This window comes from Salvelinus namaycush, chromosome 40, assembly GCF_016432855.1.
Source record: "Salvelinus namaycush isolate Seneca chromosome 40, SaNama_1.0, whole genome shotgun sequence".
Lineage (NCBI taxonomy): Eukaryota > Metazoa > Chordata > Actinopteri > Salmoniformes > Salmonidae > Salvelinus > Salvelinus namaycush.
Genome location: NC_052346.1, coordinates 6,112,785 through 6,140,366, shown reverse-complemented (window position 1 = coordinate 6,140,366; position 27,582 = coordinate 6,112,785). Strand labels below are relative to the sequence as shown.

Sequence of the window (27,582 nt, the reverse complement as noted above, 5' to 3'; positions counted from 1 at the left end):
TCAGATGTAGTACTCCATTCTGCTGTGACTCACAGAGCTGAGCAGGTCCAGGTTTAGATCCAAGACCAAGTCTACAGGATAGCTGTTCTCCAGGCCTGCAGGGTAGCTGTGTTCCGGGCTGTGTCTGGGATCCTTCTTCTGTGAGATTGAGGACTTCTCCTTGGGGTGGGTGTGGCTGTAGCGGCGGTACAGGAAGCATGACGTCACGGCCACGGCACAGAGGGTGATGAGGAACACAACTGTGATAAGACCTGGGAAGAGAGAGCCAGAGAGAGAACATTGCTTTAACTTTAAAGTTAATAATTCTGGGGGTTACTTGGTAAATATGAATATCCCTAAAGTCAAGAGTATTTGTTTCAGGGAGAATGGCTGTACACTGACAGAAATTAAATAATTTGCTACATAATTTCAATTATGAAGAAACAGATAACTGGGGATGATCTTCTGGCTAACCTCCAATTACTGCTGAATCACTTCTTGTCTTCTTCAGTCGATCTATGCCCCTATCGACGCCCTCTGAATGATTTATTCCAGAAGAAAGGAAGCAAGCAAACAAAGGAGATGTCAGACATGACCTTCAATTAAATTCGGTGGACGATGAAAGGCTACGTGGAATTTATAAAAGCATTTCAATCAATGAGTCATTTAATTTAGTAATTATGCCTGCTCATGTCAAATCCTAAAAGAGATAGGTCAAGTTAATGAGTCATTAAAGACCCACTCTGTGGTACTTACAGCCGTTACAACCCTTTGCATAATTTGGATTTACAGTGCATTCGGAAAGTATTCAGACCCCTTCCCTTTCTCCACATTTTGTTACGTTACAGCTTCATTCTAAAATGGATTAAATAAATGTTTTCCCTCATCAATCTTAACACAATACCTCATAATGACAAAGCAAAAACAGGTTTAGAATTTTTAGCAAATATATTACAAATAAAAAACAGAAATACCTTATTTACATAAGTATTCAGACCCTTTGCTATCAGACCCGAAATTGAGCTCAGGTGCATCCTGCTTCCATTGATCATCCTTGAGATGTTTCGACAACTTGATTGGAGTCCACCTGTAGTAAATTCAGTTGATTGGACATGATTTGGAAAGGCACACATCTGTCTATATAAGGTCCCACAGTTGACAGTGCATGCCAGAGCAAAAACCAGGAATTGTCCGTAGAGCTCCGAGACAGGATTGTGTCGAAGCACAGATCTGAAGATGGGTGTCAACAAAATTCTGCCCCCAAGAACACAGTCTTAAATGGAATAAGTTTGGAACCACCAAGACTCTTCCTAGAGCTGGCTGCCCAGCCAAACTGGGCAATCGGGGGAGAAGGGCCTAGGCCAGAGAGGTGACCAAGTACCCGATGGTCACTCTGACAGATTTCCAGAGTTCCTCTGTGGACATGGGATAACCTTACAGAAGGACAAACATCTCTGCAGCACTCCACCATTCAGGCCTTTATGGTTGCGTGGCCAGACAGAAGCCACTCCTCAGTAAAAGGCACATGACAGCCCACTTAGAGTTTGCCAAAAGTCACCTAAAGGACTCTCAGACCATGAGAAACAAGATTCTTTGGTCTGATGAAACCAAGATTGAACTCTTTGGCCTGAAGGCCAAGCGTCACGTCTGGAGGAAACCTGGCAGCATCCCTACGGTGAAGCATGGTGGTGGCAGCATTATGCTGTGGGGATGTTTTACAGGGGCAGGGACTGGGAGACTAGTCAGGATCGAGGGAAAGATGAACGGGGGAAAGTACAGAGAGATCCTTGATGACCTGCTCCAGAGTGCTCAGGACCTCAGACTGGGGTGAAGGTTCACCTTCCAACAGGACAACCACCCTAAGCACACAGCAAAGACAACACAGGAGTGGCTTCGGTACAAGTCTCTGAATGTCCTTGAGTGGCCCAACCAGAGCCCGGACGTGAACCCGATCAAACATCTCTTGAGAGACCTGAAAATAGCTGTGCGGTGACGCTCCTAATCCTACCGGAGAGAGCTTGAGAGGATCTGCAGAGAAGAATGGTAGAAACTCCCAAATACAGGTGTGCCAAGCTTGTAGCGTCATACCCAAGAAGACTCGAGGCCGTAATCGCTGCCAAAGGTGATTCAACAAAGTACTGAGTAAAAAAACAAAAAACGTTTTTTTGCTTTGTCATCATGGGGTATTGTGTGTAGACTGATGAGGGGAAAAAATGGTCGAATCAATTTTAGAATAAAGCTGTAATGTAACAAAATGTGGGAAAACTCAATACTTTCCGAATGCACTGTATGCTAATAGAATTACATAAATAAAATCCATATTGTGAAGCCAAACATGATTCACATCAATGCTGTTAAACTCACCAGATGTTGATTGTGAAGTTGTACTATCAGCCAAGGCTCCACAGTTCGATTCAACTAGATTGCCAAGAACATGGACTAATGAGCTTCCATGATTCAAAATGGCTGTCTTCAGCGGTGTCAAATGATTGAACTGGACAGACGACAGGCAGCCAATGAAACCCTTGGATCCTGCCCTAATTACCTCCTCAGCCAAACCAGCATGTCCTGCTGATGTAACTGTGACTTTACCCAAAGTCAGAGATCGTAGTGTGTTCATCTTCATGTCAGAAAAAAGGTTGTATTTTTGGATGATGTCTTTGTCAATCTGGTTTAAGAAAAAAGCAAACATTTCCAAATACACTTGAACATGCCATCAAGGTGGGATGACTGTCTATGCTATAAGCATGATGCTTTGCTATGTTGAAATAGATTCAGATAGATATCACTGACCTGGACATAAAGGTCTTTGCCTTCCCGGTGTACTTGGACACGGTGGAGCTGCCCATCGGCTAGGCTGGAGGCTTTGGGAGTAAAGATCGCTGCTCTCTTCTCTCTGTTCAGATGGAACCAGATCTGCAGACTCCCTACAAAAGTTAAGAAAATCATAAAAAGCTTCTCATCTTACAATGTTGTTAAGAGATAAAGACAGAGAGAACAATGGGATTGAGATAGCAAAAGATAGCTACCGTTGTTAGCGAGGATGATAGCCAGGTACTGTTGATGGTAGGTGCTGACACAGAGTAACATGGCAGGGGTGTGAGTCGTCAGAAAGCTGAAGGCAACATTTTCTCTGGACTCGCCGTTGTGGGCATAGATGGCTGAGGACTGGCTATGGACTGGCTGACTGCTGGACGACTGGCTACCTCTGTCTCTGTTGTGCATGACTGGAAAAGGCATCTGGAAGGTAAGGGTCACCGAGGAGCCACTCTCAAAGGACATCGACACTTCTGTTACAGGGATACAAACATGGATGTTGTTATTAGTGTAGAAGGCTCCTATTCAGTAGTGCTGTATTGTGCTGTTGATCTCAGACACTGATTCAGACAGCATTTGCAAGAACCGGCTTATCTGAATGGGGAATGGGTCAGAACAAAAGGGATGCTTGAAAGAGTAAAACTCAAAGAAACATGGCTAGATCATCAATGGATCAAACAGAAGTCACAAATTCTCTGCGGTACCAAGTGCCTCTACCCCTAAAGCACGACCCTGTCCAGAAACCTCATTCAAAACGCTGTGAATAGGTGATATCTGAATATCTGAAGTGATAAAACCTGCTTTGATGCCAGTGGATTAATACAGGATTTATCCATAATGGGTGGCGTAGTCTCCTGTTGTGTGTCAGGCCAACATGAACACAGCTTTTGAATGGAATTCAATCCAATAGAAAATATGTCCTGGCCTGTCATATTAGTTTCAGATTTATGGAAATGAATGAGCCAAAGGGATTGAAAAGAAAGTATCTCTGATCTTTTTAATACATATGCTTTGATCACTCCTTTGATCAAATACACTTCCCAAATCTTTTGAAATAATACTTTTATAAATCTAATTTCATACTTTCAAATATTGTAGCGACATTTTCCTAACCACAAAGACAGGCATTAACTCAGCTTCTCGCAATCTTTTTAGCTTATTGCTGTTTGTTGGGGTTACTCACCTTTCTTGCAGTGTGGTCCATTGTAGGCAGAGTGTGTACAGTCACAGACATATCCACTGTTTTTCTCCATACACCGCCCTCTGTTATGACAGACACTAGCAGAGCCACTGCAGTGGCCAGGGCAGCCTGGGGTCACTCCTGGGGTCAACTTGGCCTGCTCCTCCAGGTCAAGGGTCACGCCGTTCAGGGTCAATGCACGGATGCAGCCCAGGAAACTGCTCTCTTTGAAGGTGGATCCTCCTGGCAGGAAGTAGGCAGTAGGAAACACAGGAAGTATAAACAGTACGTTTAAACTGCTCTTGAAATAGAAGAATACTACTTCCAATGTGGAACTAAACAGTATCTAATATGCAAAGAAAGTGTTGTTATGGTTTGACCTGAGTCTAGTGCCTACCTATGAACAGTAGGCTTTTGAGCTGCAGGCGGTAGTGCCCTTCAGAGGGGGCCTCCAGAGTGTGTAGGGGCAGCTGGTCCACTTGCAGGGAAGCCTCCTTCAGGTTGCGTTCAGCCCTAACGTAGTGCCACTGCTTATCATTCAAGGGGACAGGGGACGTCACCGTCAAGTCCACCGGGCCATTCCCCACGTCAAAGATGAATGTTATAGCTGAGGGAGCTGAGGAGGACAGACAGACAGAAATTCAAGTTAAAGATGGATTTAAGATGGATTTGTCTTTGGCTTGTAGTCTTTGGCTCCTGGGCCAATGTATTCTCCCTACTAAACCACAGTTTTCCATAATGTTATCAGGACTATCTAATCAAATCCAAGTTATCTTTCATCTAGAACAGAAAAGGTTTCAACTTGAGGTGATCATTTACACAAGTGACCAGAGAGGAGTTAGGGTCTGGTTGATTTGGGATTCAGGGAGAGACAGACTCACTGGTCAACTTCAGGGTGATGAAGTCAGAGGTCCCCAGGTTCTCCAGGAGAACACCAGAGGAAGCTGTGGTCTTGAAATACAGGGAGATGTCCGCACTGAGCTCAGCCTGGAACTTAGGGAAGTGGAGGGACGACGACCCAGGATAGAACGAGGCTGCATTCCACAGGAACCCTGCAAATACAGGAAAGTACAGTTAAAAAAATATAGTAACTGAATATGTAATAACTCGGACAATTTACCCGACTTCCCCCTACTGTTAAAAAAATACAGAACTTTTTTGTTGGCATAGTCTGTATGAACAAAAAATATAATTATTATTGGCATACTCGCTTTTGGGATAATTATATGAACTGAACGAAACTTACTGTCACCGTTGCAGTGAAGGGAGCCGACTCTGTATACAGCTGCTGAGCCTGTCCTGTTGGTGTCTCCTATTACAATCTCCGTCAGTGGTAGGTGATCTTTGTAGGACAGCAATCCTGTGTCGTTTACCCTGTTGGAAAAATTCTAGATAAATTTAGACACGACCTCAGTTTACTCATTTTAAAGATGTACTCAAAGCTCTGAGAAATGATCAATTTATAGAAGGGAAGACTGATTGGTAAAACACATAAATGTTGTTAATGCAGGTCATAAAACATAAATGCAATGGCATCCACTGTACCATAAGTGTGTGTCTGCATCACAGTTGCAGAAGTAGTTCATGTCGATGCAGTTTTCCTCCAGGCTGCAGGAGCACTGTTGGACCCCAGGTACAGAGCCTCCCCAGTAGGTCTGTTTCTCTCCACTCCCGTCCAGCCACCATGACAGGGGCCTTCCATCTACAACCAAGGCACATTTATTTCCATCATGCAATCTCTATGAAAAGAAAACAATGTATTACATCATCAACTCTACTCTTTGTCTGGCCAATGTGGTCTGCTTGGCACATAGGACATGTTCACCTGCTACATACAGAGGTTATTCTTCTGCCATCATAGAAAACACATGATTGATTTTTAGTCTTGTAAACCCGACCCTGCGCACGCCGTGGGAGGCAAACGTCTGCCTCGGGAGACTTTGTAGGCAATTCCACTGCAAGTTGGTGAAATACCTTGTCTTGACATATTGTCTTGCCTGTATCTAAAACAAGACCGTCTGCATCAATATTTCATATGAGAAACAAAAAATCCCCAGGCGAGACAGCAGAAGAACTCAGCGAGGCTTTTTTCACAGTGGGAGTTGGAATCAAAGGGAGCAGAGGGTTCGGCAATACTCACTCTGAATATTTTTGCACAACTTTTTGGGGCAGAAATCCATTATGTAATTTGAATTAAACTTGAGCTCTCAGTATACTGTTTGCACTTACCAGGCTTCCGATAAGACTCACCCCAAGTATTGAAGAGACGGGACTTCCTGCAGCTGTAGACCACTTCCTGTTGACAGTGCTCAGACCGTCCAATCAGAGTGCGGAGCTGCTCCAGGGAGGCTGTGTAGTTGAACTGCATCACATACGGCTTCTTTGTTGTGGCTCCAGTCACATTCACAGACCCACTGTTGTTGTGGCCCACCACTGTCCATACCTTGTCCTCTATAGGGAAGACAGAGCAGGCATTTAACTTTATATACAGGATAATCAGGTTAACAGCACTGTGGATAATCCAGATTATCATATTAGCATGAGAAAGACTTCTAGAATGTAATTTTGTTTCCCAAGATAGGTGTCCTTGACATTTCTAGGCTATGCCAAGCCATGAGCTCACCAGTCATGTTGCAGTAGACCAGTGTTGCCTTTAGAGGACCACTCCCATCTGGATCAATGTGAAAGTAGCCAGACGTACTCCCCATTTGTCGGTGTGCCTCACACGACGCTTCATAAATAGCTGTGGGAAGCAAGATCAATACTTATATCAATAGCCCATATGTGTGTCGCAGTGAATGTATGAACGTATGCCAAGAGCACTAGCTCAATTACATTTTCTTGTCACACGCAAAATGTGTGAACGGTAATGGTTTGAAGTAGAAAGCCACGGCAGCTTTTAACCGGCGGTTGAGGTACATTATAATTCAGCAGTCAGTAAAGTGCCCTCCACTTCACAATTAATGACACCCTGATGGGAATGTCAATGAGAGTTCAGTGATGGGAAATAGTGTAAACATTAATGTAACTTTAGTCACTCTATACAGTATATTAAACATAATATACACTCAGTGGCCAGTTTATTAGGTACACCCGTCTAGTACCGGGTCGGACCCCCTTTGCCTCCAGAACAGCCTGACTTCTTTGGGCATGGACACGTTGCTCAATTGGTATCAAGGGACCTAATGTGTGCCAGGAAAACATTTCCCACACCATTACGCCACCAGCCTGTACCGGGTGGACACCAGGTAGGATGGGCCATGGACTCATGCTGCTTACACCAAATTCGGGCTCTGCCATCAGCATGACGCAATAGGAACTGTGAATCGTCGGACCAGGCAATGTTTTTCCACTCCTCAATTGTCCAGTGTTGGTGATCACGTGACCACTGGAGGCTCTTCTTTCTGTTTTTAGCTGATAAGAGTGGAACCGGGTGTGGTCGTCTGCTGCAATAGCCCATCCGTGACAAGGATCGACGAGTTGTGCGTTCCGAGTTGCCATTCTGCACACCATTGTTGTACTGTGCAGTTATTTGCCTGTTTGTGGCCCGCCTGTTAGCTTGCACGATTCTTGCCATTTTCCTTCGACCTCTCTCATCAACGAGCTGTTTTTGCCCACAGGACTGCCGCTGACTGGATGGTTTTTATTCATCCCACCATTCTCGGTAAACCCTAGACATTGTTGTGCGTGACAAGCCCAGGAGGCCGGCCATTTCTGAGATACTGGAACCGGCGCGCCTGGCACCGACGCTCATAACACGCTCAAAATCGCTTAGGTCACTCATTTTGCCCATTCTAAAGTTCAATCCAACAGTAACTGAATGCCTCGATGCCTGTCTGCTTGCTTTATATAGCAAGCCACGGCCACGTGACTCACAGTCTGTAGGGGCAAACCATTTTCTCTAACAGGGTTGTGAACCTAATAAACTGTCCACTGAGTGTATTTGTACTGTATCTTTTCACAGGTGAATATTTTCATTGTCATGAAGGAGCCAGTTTAAAGGGTGACTGAGTTGGTTTTGGGGTGTAGTTTGATGTCGGTGTCTCTTGTGTGTCTTCGTCGGTGGGAAGAGTTAACCAAATAATTTAGCCAATTAACTTCAGCTAACTGGTGTGCGACCATGGCAAAATTGGTTTGACTTTGGATAGCCTATCCCTGTGGCTAGTTAGGGACCATCAATAAATTACACAATTTAGACAATATTTTATTTTCATATTTCGTAATATTTTCATATTACACACCTTTTAGTTTTCTCATTAAATGCTTTCAATATTTGTATAGGATTTTCTAAAATGTATAGTTGGTTTGAGGTTTTTAAGAATTTGAAATTTGGAGCTATTGGAATTTGAACACTTTGTCCCATGTACCTTGTGTCATTTACCGATGGTGTCTAACTAGCCCCGTAGGGATATCCAAAGTCAGCCCAAATTTATCACGGGCATTACAATTGGGCGCAGTTGTGACAGGTTGACTTACAGTTGTGACAGGTTTCTCCAGTGTAGCCTGTCCCTGAGCAGTCACAGTAGAATGTATCCCATGATTGGGTGCATCGTCCGTCATGCTCACAAAAATTAGGCAGACATCTACGGAGAGAGAGAGAGAGACATGTTCAAACTCCAAACGCAACTCAAGACAGCAGAGCTGCATATACAGTAGCATGAAAATCCATTAATAGAAGATAAAAGAGATATATAAGGCAGTTCCTCTATCATAGTGTTGTGTCTTTGCATATCCACTGTCTATAACCCTCGATATAGCCACTGCCTGTGCTGTCTCCTCCGTTCCCTCCACCCCTCTATCTCTCCATTCCTCCATAGAGCAGGCTTAGGGAGGAAACAGCGTGTGACTCCTGGAGCGCGTCAACCTAATCACTGCTGCCTGCTCTGGCACAGCCACAACATATTTCTCACTCAGCCTAATGGTCAGAGCTGGCACACGGGCAAATCAATATTGGCAGGGATAGATGCCCAGGGAGGGATGGGAGACACACACACACACACACACACACACACACACACACACACACACACACACACACACACACACACACACACACACACACACACAGGAATTAATTATTCAGAGGATGTTTCTGGCTTTGGCAGTGTGACAGTACAGGCATACAGTCCAGGGGCATGTGTCCCAAATGGCTCCCTATTCCCTATATAGTACAGAACTTTTGGTCAAAAGTAGAGCACTATGGTGCCATTTAGGATCCACCCCAGGAAAAAGCTCTCTGTTGTAATGGGAGTCCTTCCATCTGATCTCAGGTCATACACATGTTATAGTGTCTGTTGTAATGGGAATCCTTCCATCTGATCTCAGGTCATACACATGTCATACTGTCTGTTGTAATGGGAATCCTTCCATCTGATCTCAGGTCATACACATGTCATACTGTCTGTTGTAATGGGAATCCTTCCATCTGATCTCAGGTCATACACATGTCATACTGTCTGTTGTAATGGGAATCCTTCCATCTGATCTCAGGTCATACACATGTCATACTGTCTGTTGTAATGGGAATCCTTCCATCTGATCTCAGGTCATACATATGTCATACTGATAGATTGAAGAGACAGAAACAGAGATACTTTGCCTTATATTACATAGAACAGTGTCACAAATGACATACAGTAACCTAAATACAAGATATAAAAACATGAATTGTTGAGATTTCGTGAGCATACCTGTTGCGGATCCCACAGATGTCGAACTGAAGCTTGCTGTAATTACCCAAAAGCCCTTGCTGCACACGGGGTAGATCCATAAGTTGGTTGTTTAGGAGGATCTGACGCATGCACCCCTGGAAGGCCACAGTAGGGTTCTTACAGCCCCCACTGTATTGGGGACAACCTGTTGGAAATCATGACAATATTTGAATTGGTAAATCATTCCAGAAATAGTCATCAACCACATTTTGATGAAACACTGATCTAATTAAAACACACACCTAAAAAATTCAAGCATAATTTAAGACACAGTCATTACCAATTTTCCACCAATAATAACCAATAGTTAAAAGACTGCCGTCTTACCTCCAAAAAATACACTATTTCCTGAGTCTGCATGACTTTGTACTTCCATGGTAGATGTTGGCTCATTGTCCAAGACCAGGGAAACCATCAGATCTCTGTAGCTCAGACTAACAGAATGCCACAGTCCATCAGTTACACTGCCTTCTAGTAAAACAGAAGACAGAAAAACACAGCATGGGTTAGGCTACATTTACTGCAGTCCCATAATGCTGCCAGTTCATTGTTATTAGCAAACGTAGCAAACATTAGCCACCGTAAAGTCACTGTGACATGCCGTTAGGTGCCTTTTTCTAGCTAGCTAGCTGCTAACCTATGGAAATGTTTGTTTTCTGCTCAGCAGCTCCATGGACCATTAGGTGCAGTTGGCCTCTGCTGATTTGCAAAACCAGGTGCTGTGATCCCTGTGCCAGGCCGGTGGAGAACAGAAGTCCTTTCTGGTTCCAGGTCCTGAAGTGGAAGTGTACGTCCAGCCCCCACACCCCAAGAGGCTCCAGGGGTAGAGACAGGTAGCTACTGCTGGAGGACAGGAAGGTGGTGGACACCATCTGGGGCTGGGGCTCAGAGCACGAGAAGGTCACGTTGCCCTGGGGAACAGGGGAAAGGATAAGTCGGGATCAATACCATACCCATTCAGTGGTAGCCTACTACGGTCTTTTATTGAGATGTGCTAAATAGCAACTGTTCAAAGAGATGGAAATTGTATACAGTATGGAAAGTCATTCCTTTTGTGTGTCTGTTCTGGAGTCCTTTCCTGTGGCATATACTAAAGGAATGTGCATGCGTCACTGACAATACTGTACGTCACACACACACACACTAGCAGATACAATGTTATTCATGGTCATCTGAGTGGAAAGGCCATGGAAATGTCAAATGTTATCACTAATTCTGCTTTTATGTCCCAGGGAGAATGAAGGAGCAGTGAGAGTGAATACAGAGTTCAGTATTTGTCCGATACAAATGCTCAGCTTGGCTGTGAAGACATCCTCGATCCTGCTGCCTGCCACAGAGGAGAACAGAACTCAGGCGCTGGCTGTCTATCTGCACTTGACGCATTTTTTAAATGAAATTTCTTATCCCAGTTACTAATAAGCATCCACCCATTAAGAAAACGACTGTAAAAACAGTTAAATCCCTGTGGATTGATGAGGAATGGAAACATTTTATAGTTGAGAGGGATGAGGCAAAAGGAATGGCAAATAAGTCTGGCTGCACAACCGTCTTTTTCACTGGCAAGATTAGCAAACATAGGCATGGCATGACATGCCAGCAACAAACGCTGACACTACACATCCAAGTATATCTGACCAAATTATGAAAGACAATAATTGTACTTTTGAATTTCCTAAAGTGAGTGTGGAACAGGTGAAAAAAGTATTGTTGTCTATCAACAATGACAAGCCACCGGGGTCTGACAACTTGGATGAAAAATGACTGAGGATAATAGCAGACAATATTGCCACTCCTATTTTCCACATCTTCCATTTAAACCTACTAGAAATTGTGTGCCCTCAGGCCTGGAGGGAAGCAAAAGTCATTCCACTACCTAAGAATAGTAAAGCCCCCTTTACTGGCTCAAATAGCCAACCAATCAGCCTGTTACCAACCCGTAGTAAAGTTTTGAAAAATATGTGTTTGACCAGATACAATGCTATTTTACAGTAAACAAATTGACAATGGACTTGCAGCACGCTTATAGGGAAGGACATTCAACAAGCACAGCCCTTACACAAATAACTTGATGATTGGCGGAGAGAAATTGATGATAAAAAGATTGTGGGGGCTGTTTTGTAAGACTTCAGTGCGGCTTTTGACATTTTAATCATTGTCTGCTGCTGGAAAAATGTATGTGTTATGGCTTTACACCCCCTGCTATATTGTGGATAAAGAGTTACCTGTCTAACAGAACACATATGGTGTTCTTTAATGGAAGCCTCTCCAACATAATCCAGGTAGAATCAGGAATTCCCCAGGGCAGCTTTCTAAGCCCCTTACTTTTTTCAATCTTTACTAACGACATGCCTTTGAGTAAAGCCAGTGTATCTATGTATGCGGATGACTCAACACTATACACGTCAGCTACTACACCAACTGAAATGACTGCAACACTTAGCAAAGAGCTTCAGTTAGTTTCAGAAGGGGTGGCTAGAAATAAGATAGTGATAAATATTTAAAAAATTTAAAGCATTGTATTTGGGACAAATCATTCATTAAACCCTAAACCTCAACTAAATCTTGGTCAAAACATATTGTTACAACAGTATCTAAGATGGGGAGAAGTCTGTCCATAATAAAGCGCTTCTCTACCTTCTTAACAGCACTATCAACAAGGCAGGTCCTACAGACCCTAGTTTTGTCGCACCTGGACTATTGTTCAGTCGTGTGGTCAGGTGCCACAAAGAGGGACTTAGGAAAATTGCAATTGGCTCAGAACAGGGCAGCACGGCTGGCCCTTGGATGTACACAAAGAGCAAACATTAATAATATTCATGTCAATCTCTCCTGGCTCAAAGTAGAGGAGAGATTGACTTCATCACTACTTGCCTTGGCAGCAGCTAATGGGGAACCATAATAAATACAAATACAAATACTGAAACTGAAACTGTCCCCTAACAGATTACAGACTCTCTGCCAGGCAGCATCTCAAATACATTTACTGTCTCTTTCATTGGCTTCCACAGTTCACATGGATGGTAATGTTTAAAAAAAAAAAAAAGTATTTTATTTCCCCTTTATTTAACCAGGTAGGCTAGTTGAGAACAAGTTCTCATTTATAACTGCGACCTGGCCAAGATAAAGCAAAGCAGTTCGACACATACAACAACACAGAGTGACACATGGAATAAACACACATATAGTCAATAATACAGTAGAAAAAGTCTATATACAGTGTATGCAAATGAGGTAAGATAAGGGAGGTAAGGCAATAAATAGGCCATGGTGGCGAAGTAATTACAATATAGCAATTAAACACTGGAGTGATAGATGTGCAGAAGATGAATGTGCAAGTAGAGATACTGGGGTGCAAAGGAGCAAGATAAATATATAAATAAATAAATACAGTATGGGGATGAGGTATTTGGATGGGCTATTTACAGATGGGCTATGTACAGGTGCAGTGATCTGTGAGCTGCTCTGACAGCTGGTGCTTAAAGTTAGTGAGGGAGATATGAGTCTCCAGCTTCAGTGATTTTTGCAGTTCGTTCCAGTCATTGGCAGCAGAGAACTGGTGGAAAGGCGGCCAAAGTAGGAATTAGCTTTGGGAGTGACCAGTGAAATATACCTGCTGGAGCGCGTACTACGGATGGGTGCTGCTATGGTGACCAGTGAGCTGTGATAAGGCGGGGCTTTACCTAGCAAAGACTTGTAGATGACCTGGAGTCAGTGGGTTTGGCGACGAGTATGAAGCGAGGGCCAGCCAACGAGATTGTACAGGTCGTAGTGGTGGGTAGTATATGGGGCTTTGGTGACAAAACGGATGGCACTGTGATAGACTGCATCCAATTTGTTGAGTAGAGTGTTGGAGGCTATTTTGTAAATGACATCGCCGAACTCGAGGATCGGTAGGATGGTCAGTTTTACGAGGGTATGTTTGGCAGCATGAGTGAAGGATACTTTGTTGTGAAATAGGAAGCCGATTCTAGATTTAATTTTGGATTGGAGATGCTTGACGTGAGTCTGGAAGGAGAGTTTACAGTCTAACCAGACACCTAGGTATTTGTAGTTGTCCACATATTCTAAGTCAGAACTGTCCAGAGTAGTGATGCTAGACGGGCGGGCAGGTGCGGGCAGCGATTGGTTGAAGAGCATGCACTTAATTTAACTTGCATTTAAGAGCAGTTGGAGGCCACGGAAGGAGAGCTGTATGGCATTGAAGCTCGTCTGGAGGTTAGTTAACACAGTGTCCAAAGAAGGGCCAGAAGTATACAGAATGGTGTCGTCTGCGTAGAGGTGGATCAGAGAATCACCAGCAGCAAGAATGATAAATTATAAGAATAAATAAATGATAAATGCTAAGAATGATAAGCTGAATTATAAAGAGGGCCAATAATGGGCAAGTATTGTCTAAAAAAAGTGGCTTCTATGCAATGTGCCAGGTACGCCTTCTGCACAGTTACCCAGGTGGGCTGAAAAGAATGACAACAGTGGCTTCCTTTCATTTCTCATTACTGCCGCCTCCTCAACATGTCTATCTACCACATATTCACATTGGTTGCGTCTCAAATGACACCCTATTCCCTATATAGTGCACTACTTTTGTCGACCACTATATGGGGAATAGGGTGCCATTTGGGATGCACACATTACCTCCACAGACAGAGCTCACCGTAGGCTGGGAGGGAGTGGGTGTCCATGGCTCAGCGCCCGCCTGTAATTGGTCACCAAAGGGTTCTAGAGATAGCTGTACGTTATTATATTAAAATAGACTGAGCAGAGGCGTTCCGTAATGGACTGAGAAAACTGCACCTACTTTGCCTCTTCCTAACCACCATTTAATTGTATATATGCATTGTCTTCCAGCATTGTAGTTTTTAAAATGTATTTTGAGAGGTGTGAACCTCCATGACACAAAACAAATTTATAATTAAGCAATAAGGCCGGAGGAGATGTGGTATAGCCAATATTCCACGGCTAAGGGCTGTTTTTATGCACGACGCAAAGCTGGCGGTGTCTTGATACAGCCCTTAGCCGTCATATATTGGCTATATACCACAAACCCCCGAGGTGCCTTATTGCTATTATAAACTGGTTACCAACGTAATTAAACCAGTAAAAAATATATGTTTTTGTCATACCAATGGTATATGGTCTGATATACCACGGCTTTCAGACTATCAGCATTCAGGGCTCGAACCACCTGGTTTTTAATGCAGAACACCCCACATTCATCCATACTGGTTCATTTAGGCGCAATGTATTGAATTATTTTCATGAACGGTCATTCTTATTGGAGTTTATTGAGTTGGAGTGCAGTATGTGCATACAGTATGCTTTATGTATAGTATACCTACCACACTGTGGATCTGGAGCTTGCGTCGCTTGGCCAGGTTGATAATGTTGACTCCATTATAGTAGAGGTTCTCTATGCAGCCATGGAAGTTCTTCCTAAGGAAGCTTCCTGGTTTACCGGGTATAGGAATTCCTCCAAAGCTGAGCTTTGAGACACAAAGAGAGTGGGTTCCAAACAAGATATTACTGATTGATCACACCACTAAAAAACATCTAAATATATTTCATTCAGTAATGTATGGATGAATGAATGAATGATTTATGGCACATAGTTTGCAATGGCTCTAATGAAATACAGTATATTAATAATGAGTGATTGCGCACCTCATAGTCCACCTCCAGTGAGTCTTGCACACCTGTGGTGCTGAGGTGACGTGTGTGCCCGTCCACGGTGAGGTTGACCTGCTTGTTGGAGCGTTTAACTAGGACGTAGTGCCAGAGCTGGTCATCCAGGAGACAGCCCAGGAACACTGACACATTCGCACTGCTGGGGTAGAGCTTAGCGTCGTCTAGAGAGAGGGAGGAGGAGGAGGAGGAGCAGGAGGAGGAGGAGGAGCAGGAGGGAAGAAGAAGAGTACAACACACAGAGGTTAAATGAGGAGTCTTCAGAATCAGCATCTCATACCGTGCATTTGATTTTGTCATAATGATAGAACTACTATAAGGGAATAGTGCTATGGGACCATTGGACTGTGCTTACCCAGGTTGAGGTGCAGAGCCAGGGTCCCGTGGTGCAGCTCCAATGTCAGGTAGTCTCCTCTGTGTCCCTCCCCGTGCATCAGCACCCCATCTGCCCCGTAGCTCTTAAACCTGAGGGAGATCACATCCTTCACCGTTCTCTGGGACTTCTGGTTAAACCGGTACAACAGAGCACTCCTGCCGTTGAAGTCTGCCACATCTGACTCTGTGAACCAATTGTGGACGAAGATTGACATGAAGAAAGCACGGTCAGATTACCCATCTACTGAATATCAGCATAACGTTAAAATTTGTGCTAATGCTTTATAATACATTAGTGTATAATCAGACACACACACACGCACGCACGCACGCACGCACGCACGCACGCACGCACACACACACACAGACACACACACACACACACACACACACACACACACACACACACACACACACACACACACACACACACACACACACACACACACACACACACACACACACACACACACACACACACACACACACACACACACAAATATTGTGTGGATGAAGGGCAGGTGCACTGTAAAAATAACCATGAAAAGGAGTACACCTAATCTGAGATCTGGTGTTTAGGGGGTGTTTGAATGTAAACCCAATGCGAGTGTTTTAATACACAGATTGTGTAGTAAAACAGAAACAAAATAGTCTGAAACATCCCCCAAAGTGGTTCTTCACCTTGAATAATGGTATTTTTAAGAGAGTGGGTTTCAGTGCATGTTTCTCATACAATTAATGGTTTATTGATTGACGATAAAGGGCCCATGGAGAATTTTTTTTGTGGAATTCCACCTTCATCTTTTCAACGCTTTATTTGGACAGATTAGAAACTAGAGGAGGAGCAATAACATAGCACATTTCGTTGGAGTTTTACCCGCTCAACCACACAGCATCACTGTAAGAAATTATTCTGGGGTCAATAGAAATTGACTCAAAAAAACAAACATATACAGTGCATTGTTCCGTTACAGCCTTATTCTAAAATTGATTAAAAAATATATATATTATCAATCTAAACACGATACCCCATAATGACAAAGTGAAAACAGCTTTTTAGAAATGTTTGCAAATGGATTACAAATAAAAAACAGAAATACCCTATTTACATAAGTATTCAGACCCTTAGCTATGAGACTCGAAATTGAGCTCAGGTGCATCCTGTTTCCATTGATCATCCTTGAGACTTTTCTACAACTTCATTGGAGTCCACCTGTTGTAAATTTAATTGAATGAACATGATTTGGAAAGACACACACCTGTCCATATAAGGTCCCACAGTTGACAGTGCATGTCAGAGCAAAATTCCAAGCAATGAGGTAGAAGGAATTGTCTGTAGCACTCCAAGACAGGATTGTGTCGAAGCAGAGATCTGGGGAAAGGTACCAAAAAATGTATCCAGAGTTGTAAGTCCCCACATTGGCCTTCATCAGTCTTAAATGGAAGAAGTTTGGAACCACCAAGACTCTTCCTAGAGCTGGCCGCCCGGCCAAACAATCGGGGGAGAAGGACTTTCGTCAGGGAGGTGACCAAGAACCCGATGGTCACTCTGAAAGAGCTCCAGAGTTCCTCTGTGGAGATGGGAGAACCTTCCAGAAGGACAACCATTTCTGCAGCACTCCACCAATCAGGCCTTTATGGTAGAGTGGCCAGATGGAAGTAAAAGGCACATGACAGCCCACTTGGAGTTTACCAAAAGGCACCTAAAGGACTCTCAGACCATGAGAAGCAAAATTCTCTGGTCTGTTGAAACCTCTCAGACCATGAGAAGCAAAATTCTCTGGTCTGTTGAAACCAAGATTGAACTCTTTGGCCTAAATACCATGCTCCGTCACGTCTGAAGGAAACCTGGCTCCATCCCTACGGTGAAGCATGGTGGTGGCAGCCTCATGCTGAGGGGATGTTTTTCAGCGGTAGGGACTGAGAGACTAGTCAGGATCGAGGGAAAGATGAATGGAGCAAAGTACAGATAGATCCTTGATGAAAACCTGCTCCAGAGCGCTCAGGACCTCAGACTGGGGCGAAGATTTATCTTCCAACAGGACAATGACCCTAAGCACACAGCCAAGACAACACAGGAGTGGCTTCGGGACAAGTCTCTGAATGTCCTCGAGTGGCCCAGCCAGAGTCCGGACTTGAACCCGATTGAACATCTCTGGAGAGACCTGAAAATAGCTGTGCAGTGACGCTCCCCATCCAACCTGACAGAGCTTGAGAGGATCTGCAGAGAAGAATGGGAGAAACTCCCCAAATACAGGTGTGCCAAGCTTGTAGCGTCATACCCAAGAAGACGCAAGACTGTAATTGCTTCCAAAGGTGCTTCAACAAAGTACTGAGTAAAGGGTCTGAATACTTCTGTAAATGTGATATTTCATTTTTATACATTTGCTTTGTCATTATGGGGTATTGTGTGTAGATTGATGAGGAAAAAAATCTATATACTCAATTTTAGAATAAGGCTGTAACGTAACTAAATGTGGAAAGGGGTCTGAATACTTCCCGAATGCACTATATACACAGTACTTAATAAAAATGAATGCAAGTCGTGCAGAGCCCGTGGTATAGCGGTAGGCCTAACGCAGCTGACTTAGACACGTCACTCCTCACCTCACCGAAGACCGGGGTTAAATTCCACGCTCCCTTCAATCTGTTTCCCCTCTCAATCTGTATCCCCTCTCAATAAATTGTCAAAGTCATTTCAATGATTTGTTCATTTCATTTTACCAAAAATAACGTCAGAATAAATCCAACTTAATAATATGTTGCTCAAAATTTAAGTACAGCATCTTTCATGAGGATAACCAGAGAGAAAATATAGTGACTGAACTAATTTCATTTAACTAGGCAAGTCAGTTAAGAACAAATTCTTATTTACAATGACAGCCTAGGAACAGTGTGAAAAGACTTTTACCATTTTAGCTAACCTGAAAAGGCATGAGATAAAACACACTAGAAATAAACCTTATCACTGTTCCCACTGAAGGAACTGACTTGTTAAGGGGTAGAATGAGAGATTTTTACCTTGTCAGTTCGGGGAATTGATTGGTTACTGGCCCAACGCTCTAACCACTTGGCTACCTACCTCCCCTCATTGGAAGCGCTTAGTTTGAATCACCTTACATTTTCTATCTTGCCACACAACTCTGTTTTTAGAAGATTGTGGGTCATTCAAAATGTTGTCTTTCTGTATGCATGTTTGAAGAAAGAAAAGTATATTTCTATATTCGTATTAAAACAGCTTGTTGTGCCATGAGACGTAATAGATCATGATGAATGGATATCAAAACCGTCAATGTTCAATGTTGTCAACTGTACCGCAGGACTGGAACGTAAATCACAGAGGATAGATGTTGTGGTGGCAGCTGCAGAGAAGTACTTGGGTGTATGAGATTTTACTGCAGAAGAGTTACACGGTGTTTTGAACAATAGTGTCCTGTCCTCCCAGGCTGCTGGGAGGACCAAGTAGTGGAATAGTTTTATGTTTTAATGGGTGTAGGGTTAGTTAGTAGGGCAATTTTTTCACAAAGTGTAATGAATTTATACTACCAAAATAGTAGGCTGATACACAGCCAATACTGTAGGTGGCGCCAGGCACATTTAACATTTCTTTGTGGACCGCCATAATACCAAAGAATAAGAAGAAGAACGTGGTTGTCAACAAAAGAGGCAGGTGCAGAATCCTCAATTCTTTCAGGTCAATCTACAAATACTGCTGGTGATTTGAACACTATGCCTGACAATGTCTGCCAAAATGGCATAAAATGGCAGATATATAACACAACGTGAAACATTAAGAGACTTCAGAAATAGGGATTTAATTCTGCACTAGACAGGATTTAAGAAGCTTTAGAGCAGGGCTGCCCAACCCTTTTCCTGGAGAGCTCCCGTCGTGTGGGTTTTCAGTCCAACCCTATTTAACACACCTGATTCTACGAATTAGCTGCTCAACAAGACCTTAACTAGCTGAATCAGATATGCTTAATTTGGGTTGGACGAAAAACCTACAGGACAGTAGATCTCCAGGAAGAGGGTTGGGCAGCCCTGCTTTAGAGGGAGGAAATGGCACCGAAAGAGAAGGTATCTAATTCTGCACTAAACAGGACTCAGAACACCAAAATAGTGTTTTCAATCTTTTCTGTTAGTGCTCCCAGACCCTGGCAAGGTGTTGGACAACACTTGATTAAGTGGTGTTACAACACACCATGTAATGTTTCAAAACATCTCAGGATGATGAGTTTCAATACTCCAGCAAAGTTAAAGTTTCGTCTCCTTCAAGTTGGTGGCAGCTCAGTTGCCACTAGTTTGGTCGTTACGAAGCACTTAAATTTAACAGTGTGCGGCGGGCAGGTTAAATAATAATGCATTAAAAATCCATGTGCAATTCTTAACTTTGGGCTACATTAAGGTTTTTCTTTCATTATTTTTATCTGCCGTTAGTGCGGAGCCTAAACCTAAGCTTTAGAGCTTAATTTTAGTGAGCCAAATACACACCATTTTCATTAAAACCAGTCAAACCGATGTCATGTGGACATTTTGCACTGAAAATCTTTCCAGTTTAAAAAAAAATTATTGCACTTTCTCCCCGGTCCCTAAACATCTTTGCTGCGCGAGAGAAGCAGAGATTAAAGAGGAAAGCGAAAACAAACTTTAGAGATGTCAACTACATTGAAACATTAATTCTATAAATGTATGACATTATTCTGACGAGCAAGGGTTTATTTAGTCTTCTAGCGCAACACGTAATGACAGAAGAGAAGCTGCATGTACCTAATTATAGTCGAGTAACAAATAACATACAAAAAAAATCTGAAATGATAAGCAGAAACATTTAAAGGCCTGTCAAAAATGTTTTCGCCATCTCTGATATAGAAAATGTGCCGTACAGTCAGAGTACAACACATTTTCTATATTTTGCGGGCCTCCGATTTTCACGATCACACATAGTCGGGCGGTTGCGGGTGATCAAACAGCTGACACAAACAATATCCTGACTAGAGACAGCCTGATGTGATGACCCACTCACTGTATACACAGCCATAAACCTCCACTCTGAGGCCGATCCATCCTGTAGTGCTCCAGTCCACTGGGATGAAGCGCAGGAACCTAGCTGTGATGGAATGGACCAGCTTGTGTTGGACCACACCCTCTGAGTTAGTGTTCCCTGTGTATGTCTGCTGAGAAGAGGAGCGGGAGAATAGATATTTACTACATTCAAATCAAAGTTTTTAACAATTGGTAACAGATCATGAAAAGTCATCATTCATTTAAATATAATGTAAAAAAAAGCCACGAATAGTAACCAGACCTAACGAGGGCAAATGAGGGCTTTGCTTTTGTGTCAAGATGCAGTTTTTCTATTTCTTCCCCAAAACTTTTGAGAAGAATGAGGAGGAACATGACATTTACGGGGACGATGAAACTCTTTAATGACTTGTATTGGTTCTTCTGTGGAGGCCTAAGCCCATCTGAGCCCATTTGTTTCGCCTTTCAGCATGAGAAGAAGCAATAGCGACCTCTGTCTCTGGTGGGCACAGTGGCCACACAAATCAATTCAGAAGTTGTTCAAATACAACAAACCCCCAAAAATAAAGTAATTAAAGTCAAGCAAAAAGGAAGGCAGCAGAGCTTGGACCCTAGAGGGCAGAAGACTGTGTTGACTGTGTTTTATGCTCTGTGTATCTCTCAAGCGGCCACCCGGAGCATCTGGGGGGAGAGTACAGAGAGCAGAAAATAGCTGGGGGTTGATGAGGTAAACAAAAGTTTACATTTAGTATTTTCAGAAGTGTGACATTTTCATTCTTTCTGATTTTCTTCTTATTTTCTTCCATTAATTGCAGCAAAACATTTAATTTTCGCATTCTACTTTTCTCTCATGTACTTCACCAAAATCTCTAATTTACAGCTTTAAAATGTCTTATAATATCTGCCACGGAAGGATTCCCGTTCAAACCTGATATGAATCCCTACTTCTTACACAAATCTTATTTTTCTCATTATGCTTTTCGAAGTGACATGTCAACTTCAAATGCCCTCTAATGATGTAAGATATGCTGTTCACTCAATCACTGAGGTACAGGCACATCTTTTCTGAAAAAGTAATTCACATAAGGAAATGTCATATTTTTTCCGCCCAACTTTTAACCTAAATCCAGTGACATGGTGCCATTTTAGTTTTCATGAATTTATACGATATAGCCAATTTTGACTTTGCAGTTGGCCCATCTAGCGGGAAAAGCCGCTTACTTCTGCCTCCAGGGCAAGACTCATGACAATAAACATCAACCTGCCAGACAGGCCAACACAGTCTCACATTCAATTCGCGCATATATGTACAAAATGTATTTCAGCAGATTTCGTGCGTTTTTGTGCATTTTTGGGGTGTTTTGGGGTGGTTCAATTCGTTTGAAAATACACGAATTTCTGTGCTACTTAATTCGTGCGAAAAGACACAAATTTAACCAGTAGGTGACACACAAGCCGTTGCAACAACCATGTAGACGCGATAATTTGTATTTCATTTTTGTTCTTCTTAATGGCTAATTCAACGTCATGAATATACAGAAATGTTGTCTTTGTTTAACCATGTTTTAAAATGTGTCGTTGTATGCCTATATGTACTGTTTTAGACTTGCTGAACAGAATTTTTGAGAAAAGACGCACATTTACCTGCGACTTAATTCGTGGGAAATATTGTTTTATTAATGCCAATGCTGTTTTCTGTGCTTGATTTCGCTTAATACTTTGGATACTGGTGCACTTGTAATCAGAACGCCTTTTTGTCATGTAGGCAACCATACACGATTTTCTTCATAACCCATTTCATATTTCGTGGAGCCTAAATTACACCACTTTCTTCATAATGCATGTATTACATGTTAATGTAAAATAATGAATTATGTTGGCTTACACTTATGGCCTTTCCAAGGCCTTTCCATACCTTAAGGGAACATTTTAGCACTCGCCATTTGGTTAGTGAGAAACGCCACATTGCAAATGTAAGGTCCCTTACTAGACGTCCTGCAACGTTTCTAAAAATCGCGGACGGCGTCGGGCCGTGCGCGGGGGAGAGATCTTTCAGGAAGTCATCAAACTAAATCTCTCGGACGTTCGGTTTCCGTTTTATAAAAATAACACATTTTGGTCATTTTTCCGCAGTCTAGGAAATTCCCACCAGAGGGAAAATAAATAATATTGCAAATGCACAAGCACATTGCAAATGCATGTGGCCTTTTCTCCTAAACGGAAAATATTTCGAAGACGTAATGGACAGTTGGCCCCGAACAAGATGGCGTCGAGGCCTCAACGCTTTTTGAGTTATGGCCATTTTTCTGGGATTAACGGTCAAAAACGTAAAGTAGGGTGCTAATTTGACCGCTTCACGTCAAAGTACATAAGCATACGGTGTCAGGAAAAAAAGAACCAGCCATTTATCTATCGTAATTTAAGAGAAATCGTACATTGACAAATTGGTCATGTTCACAAAAAGGAGTTAAAAAAAAAAAGTTACAGATCCAGTTGCAGTGTGTTCAGACGAACATTTTTTAAGTGGGTCTCGAAGCTCTGCCACTGCATCGCAGTGCTAGCTGCGCCACCAGAGTCTCTGGGTTCGCGCCCAGGCTCTGCCGCAGCCGGCCGCGACCGGGAGGTCCGTTGGCCTAGCGTCGTCCGGGTTAGGGAGGGTTTGGCCGGTAGGGATATCCTTGTCTCATCGCGCTCCAGCGACTCCTGTGGCGGGCCGGGGGCAGTGCGCGCTAGCCAAGGGGGCCATGTGCACGGTGTTTCCTCCGACACATTGGTGCGGCTGGCTTCTGGGTTGGAGGCGCGCTGTGTTAAGAAGCAGTACTTGGTTGGGTTGTGCTTCGGAGGACGCGTGGCTTTCGACCTTCGTCTCTCCTGAGCCCATACGGGAGTTGTAGCGATGAGACAAGATAGTAATTACTAGCGATTGGATACCACGAAGAAAAGGGGATAAAAGGATGGAGTGAAAAAGTACGGTGCTTAAAGACACACAAAGCCTGCAATGGCATTGCCATTATCTCCAGGCCGTGCCGAGTTCAACGAGATGCCCCGCTTGACCGTAGCTAGCTCGGTCTGAGTGCAGCGACAGGGACAAGAAGAAGGACCCAAATGACCCTTTGACCTCAATTTCATATTTTTTTGCTTTTGGGAGACAGAGAGAGAACCGTTAAGGTTAGAAGCACAATTTGACCTCAGGAACGTTCCTAAGGTCCTCCCGATCTGTGCAAGCCTAACATTGACCGTGTGGCATTAACCCTTAATAGTTAAAAGAAGGTGTTTACATCAAACAGTTTACAATGACATGTCTCCCCATAGGAATACATTGCCTGCTCCCCTAAATTCAACCTGAAGCCTATGTGGGTTAATAATGCCTTATGAACCTGTCTTCGATGACAATCCATCAGGCCACTATGAGGTCAACCTGTGTCGATTCTAAGCTTCCTGGAGCAACCGGAAGTGGTTAAATCACCCTAAAAGTGTTTGCCATACCCAACCTGCAGTTTGAGAGAAATAGTGCATTCAACCCTATGTAAATCAGTGAGTTCTTAACGTATAGACTTAAAACTCAGGATTCTGTAAAAGCCCACTCCAATGAGGATATGTGTTTACTTTCAGCTTCCTGTGCCAACCGGAAGTGCCATAATTGGTGTCAAAAGGGCTGTTTCGAAGGGTTAAAAAAGTCAAATCTTTCCAAAACTTAATATATGTGAATAGGCAACCCTCATGAACTGTAAATCAGTCATTCATCCCATCAGATTTCAAGGAAAAATGTACACACCCACACAGAAAGGATGGAGTGACACACTGAGGGGCTTAGAGGCAGACAGTGCCTGCAATAGTTACTTTTGTTTGAACTTTTAAAGAACCGTCAGACCTAGAGTTCTGAAACTTTACAAACCTGTTCTAGAGCTCAGGTCGATTGTGCACGGTGAGTTATGTGGCTCTAGAAGGTTCTCGGACCGATAAAAAGCCTCGGTGCATTTGCATTGACTTCAATTAATTTTGAGCATTACAAAATGGTGACATTTAGAAAAGTCCCAGAGTTGCAAGACTAGGTGCATTGAAACCGGCTCGGCCCATAGAGACGGACCCCGACATTTCTGTCCGATAGCTCATTCAAGGACCCCGTAGCAAGGCATGGAAAAAAGTGGAATTTCAGCACCAATTAAGGTTTTGCTCGGGCACCGAATGACCTATCAAGCCGAAACTTGGGATTCGAGGTCGCCTCACATAGGGCTAAACATAATGTGAAAACTGGACCCGCAGCTAGAACATAACTACGTATTATTTGTTTTATTATGGTTTAAATGGAAGGCGCTGTGAATTTTGGGCCTGCTCTGAAATATGTGATAGTTGGCTTCTAAACGAGTTGGAAAAAGTGAGTTTGGAGTCAGATGGTATCAGTTTGGTGTCTGAAAATATCTAATTGGCTGATGGACACTGACTTGCTAGTTGACTTTTGTGCATTTGCAATATGTTTCAACAGTGAAAAACCACCAAGAATAGTTACCTCATCCGGTCATGTGACACTCTGGATGCCCCCTAAAAGCAATTTCAACCGTTTTGAAAAATGACGCCTGGTAACCCCAAAAAAATACCAGGTGCATGAAAAGTTTGGACTTAGAATATTTTTTGAAAACCTCCATAAATCACTCAGGCCATTGACTCGAGAAGAAAAAACATAAAATATTTTCCAGAAGAAAAAACAGAATATTTTTTGAAAACCTCCATAAATCACTCAGGCCAGCACCCATTGATTTGGGGCGGTAGTATAGCGCTCCCAGAGCGGGTATGGAAGTCTGGATCCCCCCTAAAAGCATTTAAGGCTCTGTGTGTCTTTAAGCACCATACTTTTTCACTCCATCCTTGCTGTGTGTGTGTGTGTGTGTGTGTGTGTGTGTGTGTGTGTGTGTGTGTGTGTGTGTGTGTGTGTGTGTGTGTGTGTGTGTGTGTGTGTGTGTGTGTGTGTGTGTGTGTGAGTGAGAGAGAGAGAGAGAGCTTTTCTTTGACATCTGTTTAGCGAAATTACTGATTTACAGTTCATGAGGGTTGACCGATTCACACATTTAAAGTTTTGGAAAGATCTGACTTTTTTAAACCTTCGAAACAGCACCTATGACCCCATTTTAAGGCACTTCCGGTTGGCACAGGAAGCTATAAGTAAATACATATCCTGATCGGGGTATGCTTTTACAGAATCCTGAGTTTTAAGTCTATACGTTAAGAACTGACTGATTTACACAGGGTTGAATGCACTATATATCACAAACTGCTGGTTGGGTATGGCAAAACACTTTTAGGGTGATTTTATCACTTCCGGTTGCTCCAGGAAGCTTAGAATCAACACAGGTAGACCTCATAGTGGCTTGATGGATTGTCATTGAAGACAGGTTCATAAGACATTCATAACCCACATAGGCTTCAGGTTGAATTTAGGGGTGCAGGCAATGTGTTCCTATGGGGTGAGATGTCATTGTAAACTGTTTGATGTAAACACCTTCTTTTAACTGTTAAGGGTTAATGCCACACGGTCAATGTTAGGCTTGCACAGAGACCTTAGGAACGTTCCTGAGGTCAAATTGTGCTTCTAAACCTTAACAGTTCTCTCTCTGTCTCCCAAAAGCAAAAGACTTGAAATGTAGGTCAAGGGTCATCTTCTTGTCCCTGTCGCTGCGCTCAGACCGAGCAAGCTACGGTCAAGCGGGGCATCTCGTTGAACTCGGCACGGCTATGGTGATGTCATTTTTAGTGGTGATTTCAGAATGCTATTTTGTTCTTCTTGTAACTTTCCGGTAGGCTAGAAGCTTTCCGGTGTTTTGCTGCTCGACACAGGTCGACGCAGGTATTGCACTTGATTTATCGTTATCGTAACCGTAGGTGCAGCCAAGTGGAAATACGAAAGCTTTCTAGCTATTTCGCACTGACGGTAATTTGAACACAAGAACGTTTCTAGTGAAAAGGTGCTTACACTCAGAGCCATGTATTTACACTCAGCCACCCTAGCCTTATTACGGGTTAACGTTTTGGTAATTTTGGTTGGCCAACAAAATGTAAGACTACAATGACTGCATACGTTTCCCCAAATGTTATACGAAAAAAAAATGTTTTGTTATTGATGGACAATGGCAAGGCTGCCATTGTATTTCCAGTTACATTCTGTTCAATAAAAATGGTTTACACGTTTATTTTTTAAGAAATACATGGAACTACAACCGAATAAAACACCATTAACCATCATGCATTGCTTACATTCATTCTATCCTGAAAAGTCTGTTCAGAAAAATCGAAAACAGTACATATAGGCATAAAACCACAATGTTTTAATAGGGATTAAATAAAGACAATATATATATAACCTCTTATGGTTAAATGGTTAAAAAAAGACAAAATATCTATATATTCATAACGTAAAATAAATAAATACAGGCGATCGCGTCTATGGTTGTTGCAACGGCTTGTGTGTCGCCTACTGGTTAAATTCGTGTCTTTTCGCACGAATTAAGTAGCACAGAAATTCGTGTATTTTCGCACGAATTAAGTAGCACAGAAATTCGTGTATTTTCAAACGAATTGAACCACCCCAAAAATGCACAAAAACGCACGAAATCTGCTGAAATACATTTTGTACATATATGCGCGAATTGAATGTGAGGCTGGGCTGGACAGGCAGAGCCTCACCCCAGTGTCTTCGCTCTGTCCGTACTGCTTCCAAGCCAGGCCACAGTCACTGAACAGCAGCATAAAGCTGGTCACCCAGTCAGAGCTCCCTGAACGGCCCTGTGTAGCGATGGCCGTGACCTCCATCTTCTGCCTGAGGTC

General features: G+C 43.0%; 1 protein-coding gene across 1 annotated transcript; it reads right to left on the bottom strand.

Moving 5' to 3' along the window:
* Positions 1-27,582, bottom strand: LOC120033182 (contactin-associated protein-like 5). The gene is made up of 20 exons (XM_038979465.1): positions 27,442-27,582; positions 20,768-20,915; positions 15,725-15,928; positions 15,349-15,533; positions 15,027-15,170; positions 10,325-10,598; positions 10,015-10,158; positions 9,667-9,832; positions 8,453-8,559; positions 6,600-6,719; positions 6,227-6,427; positions 5,522-5,678; positions 5,223-5,350; positions 4,858-5,028; positions 4,374-4,592; positions 3,980-4,219; positions 3,009-3,269; positions 2,773-2,906; positions 2,368-2,647; positions 1-251 (listed from the first exon to the last, which is right to left on the bottom strand). The coding sequence occupies exons 1-20, from the start codon at positions 27,565-27,567 to the stop codon at positions 1-3; spliced, it is 3,660 nt and encodes a 1,219-aa protein (XP_038835393.1). The 5' UTR covers positions 27,568-27,582.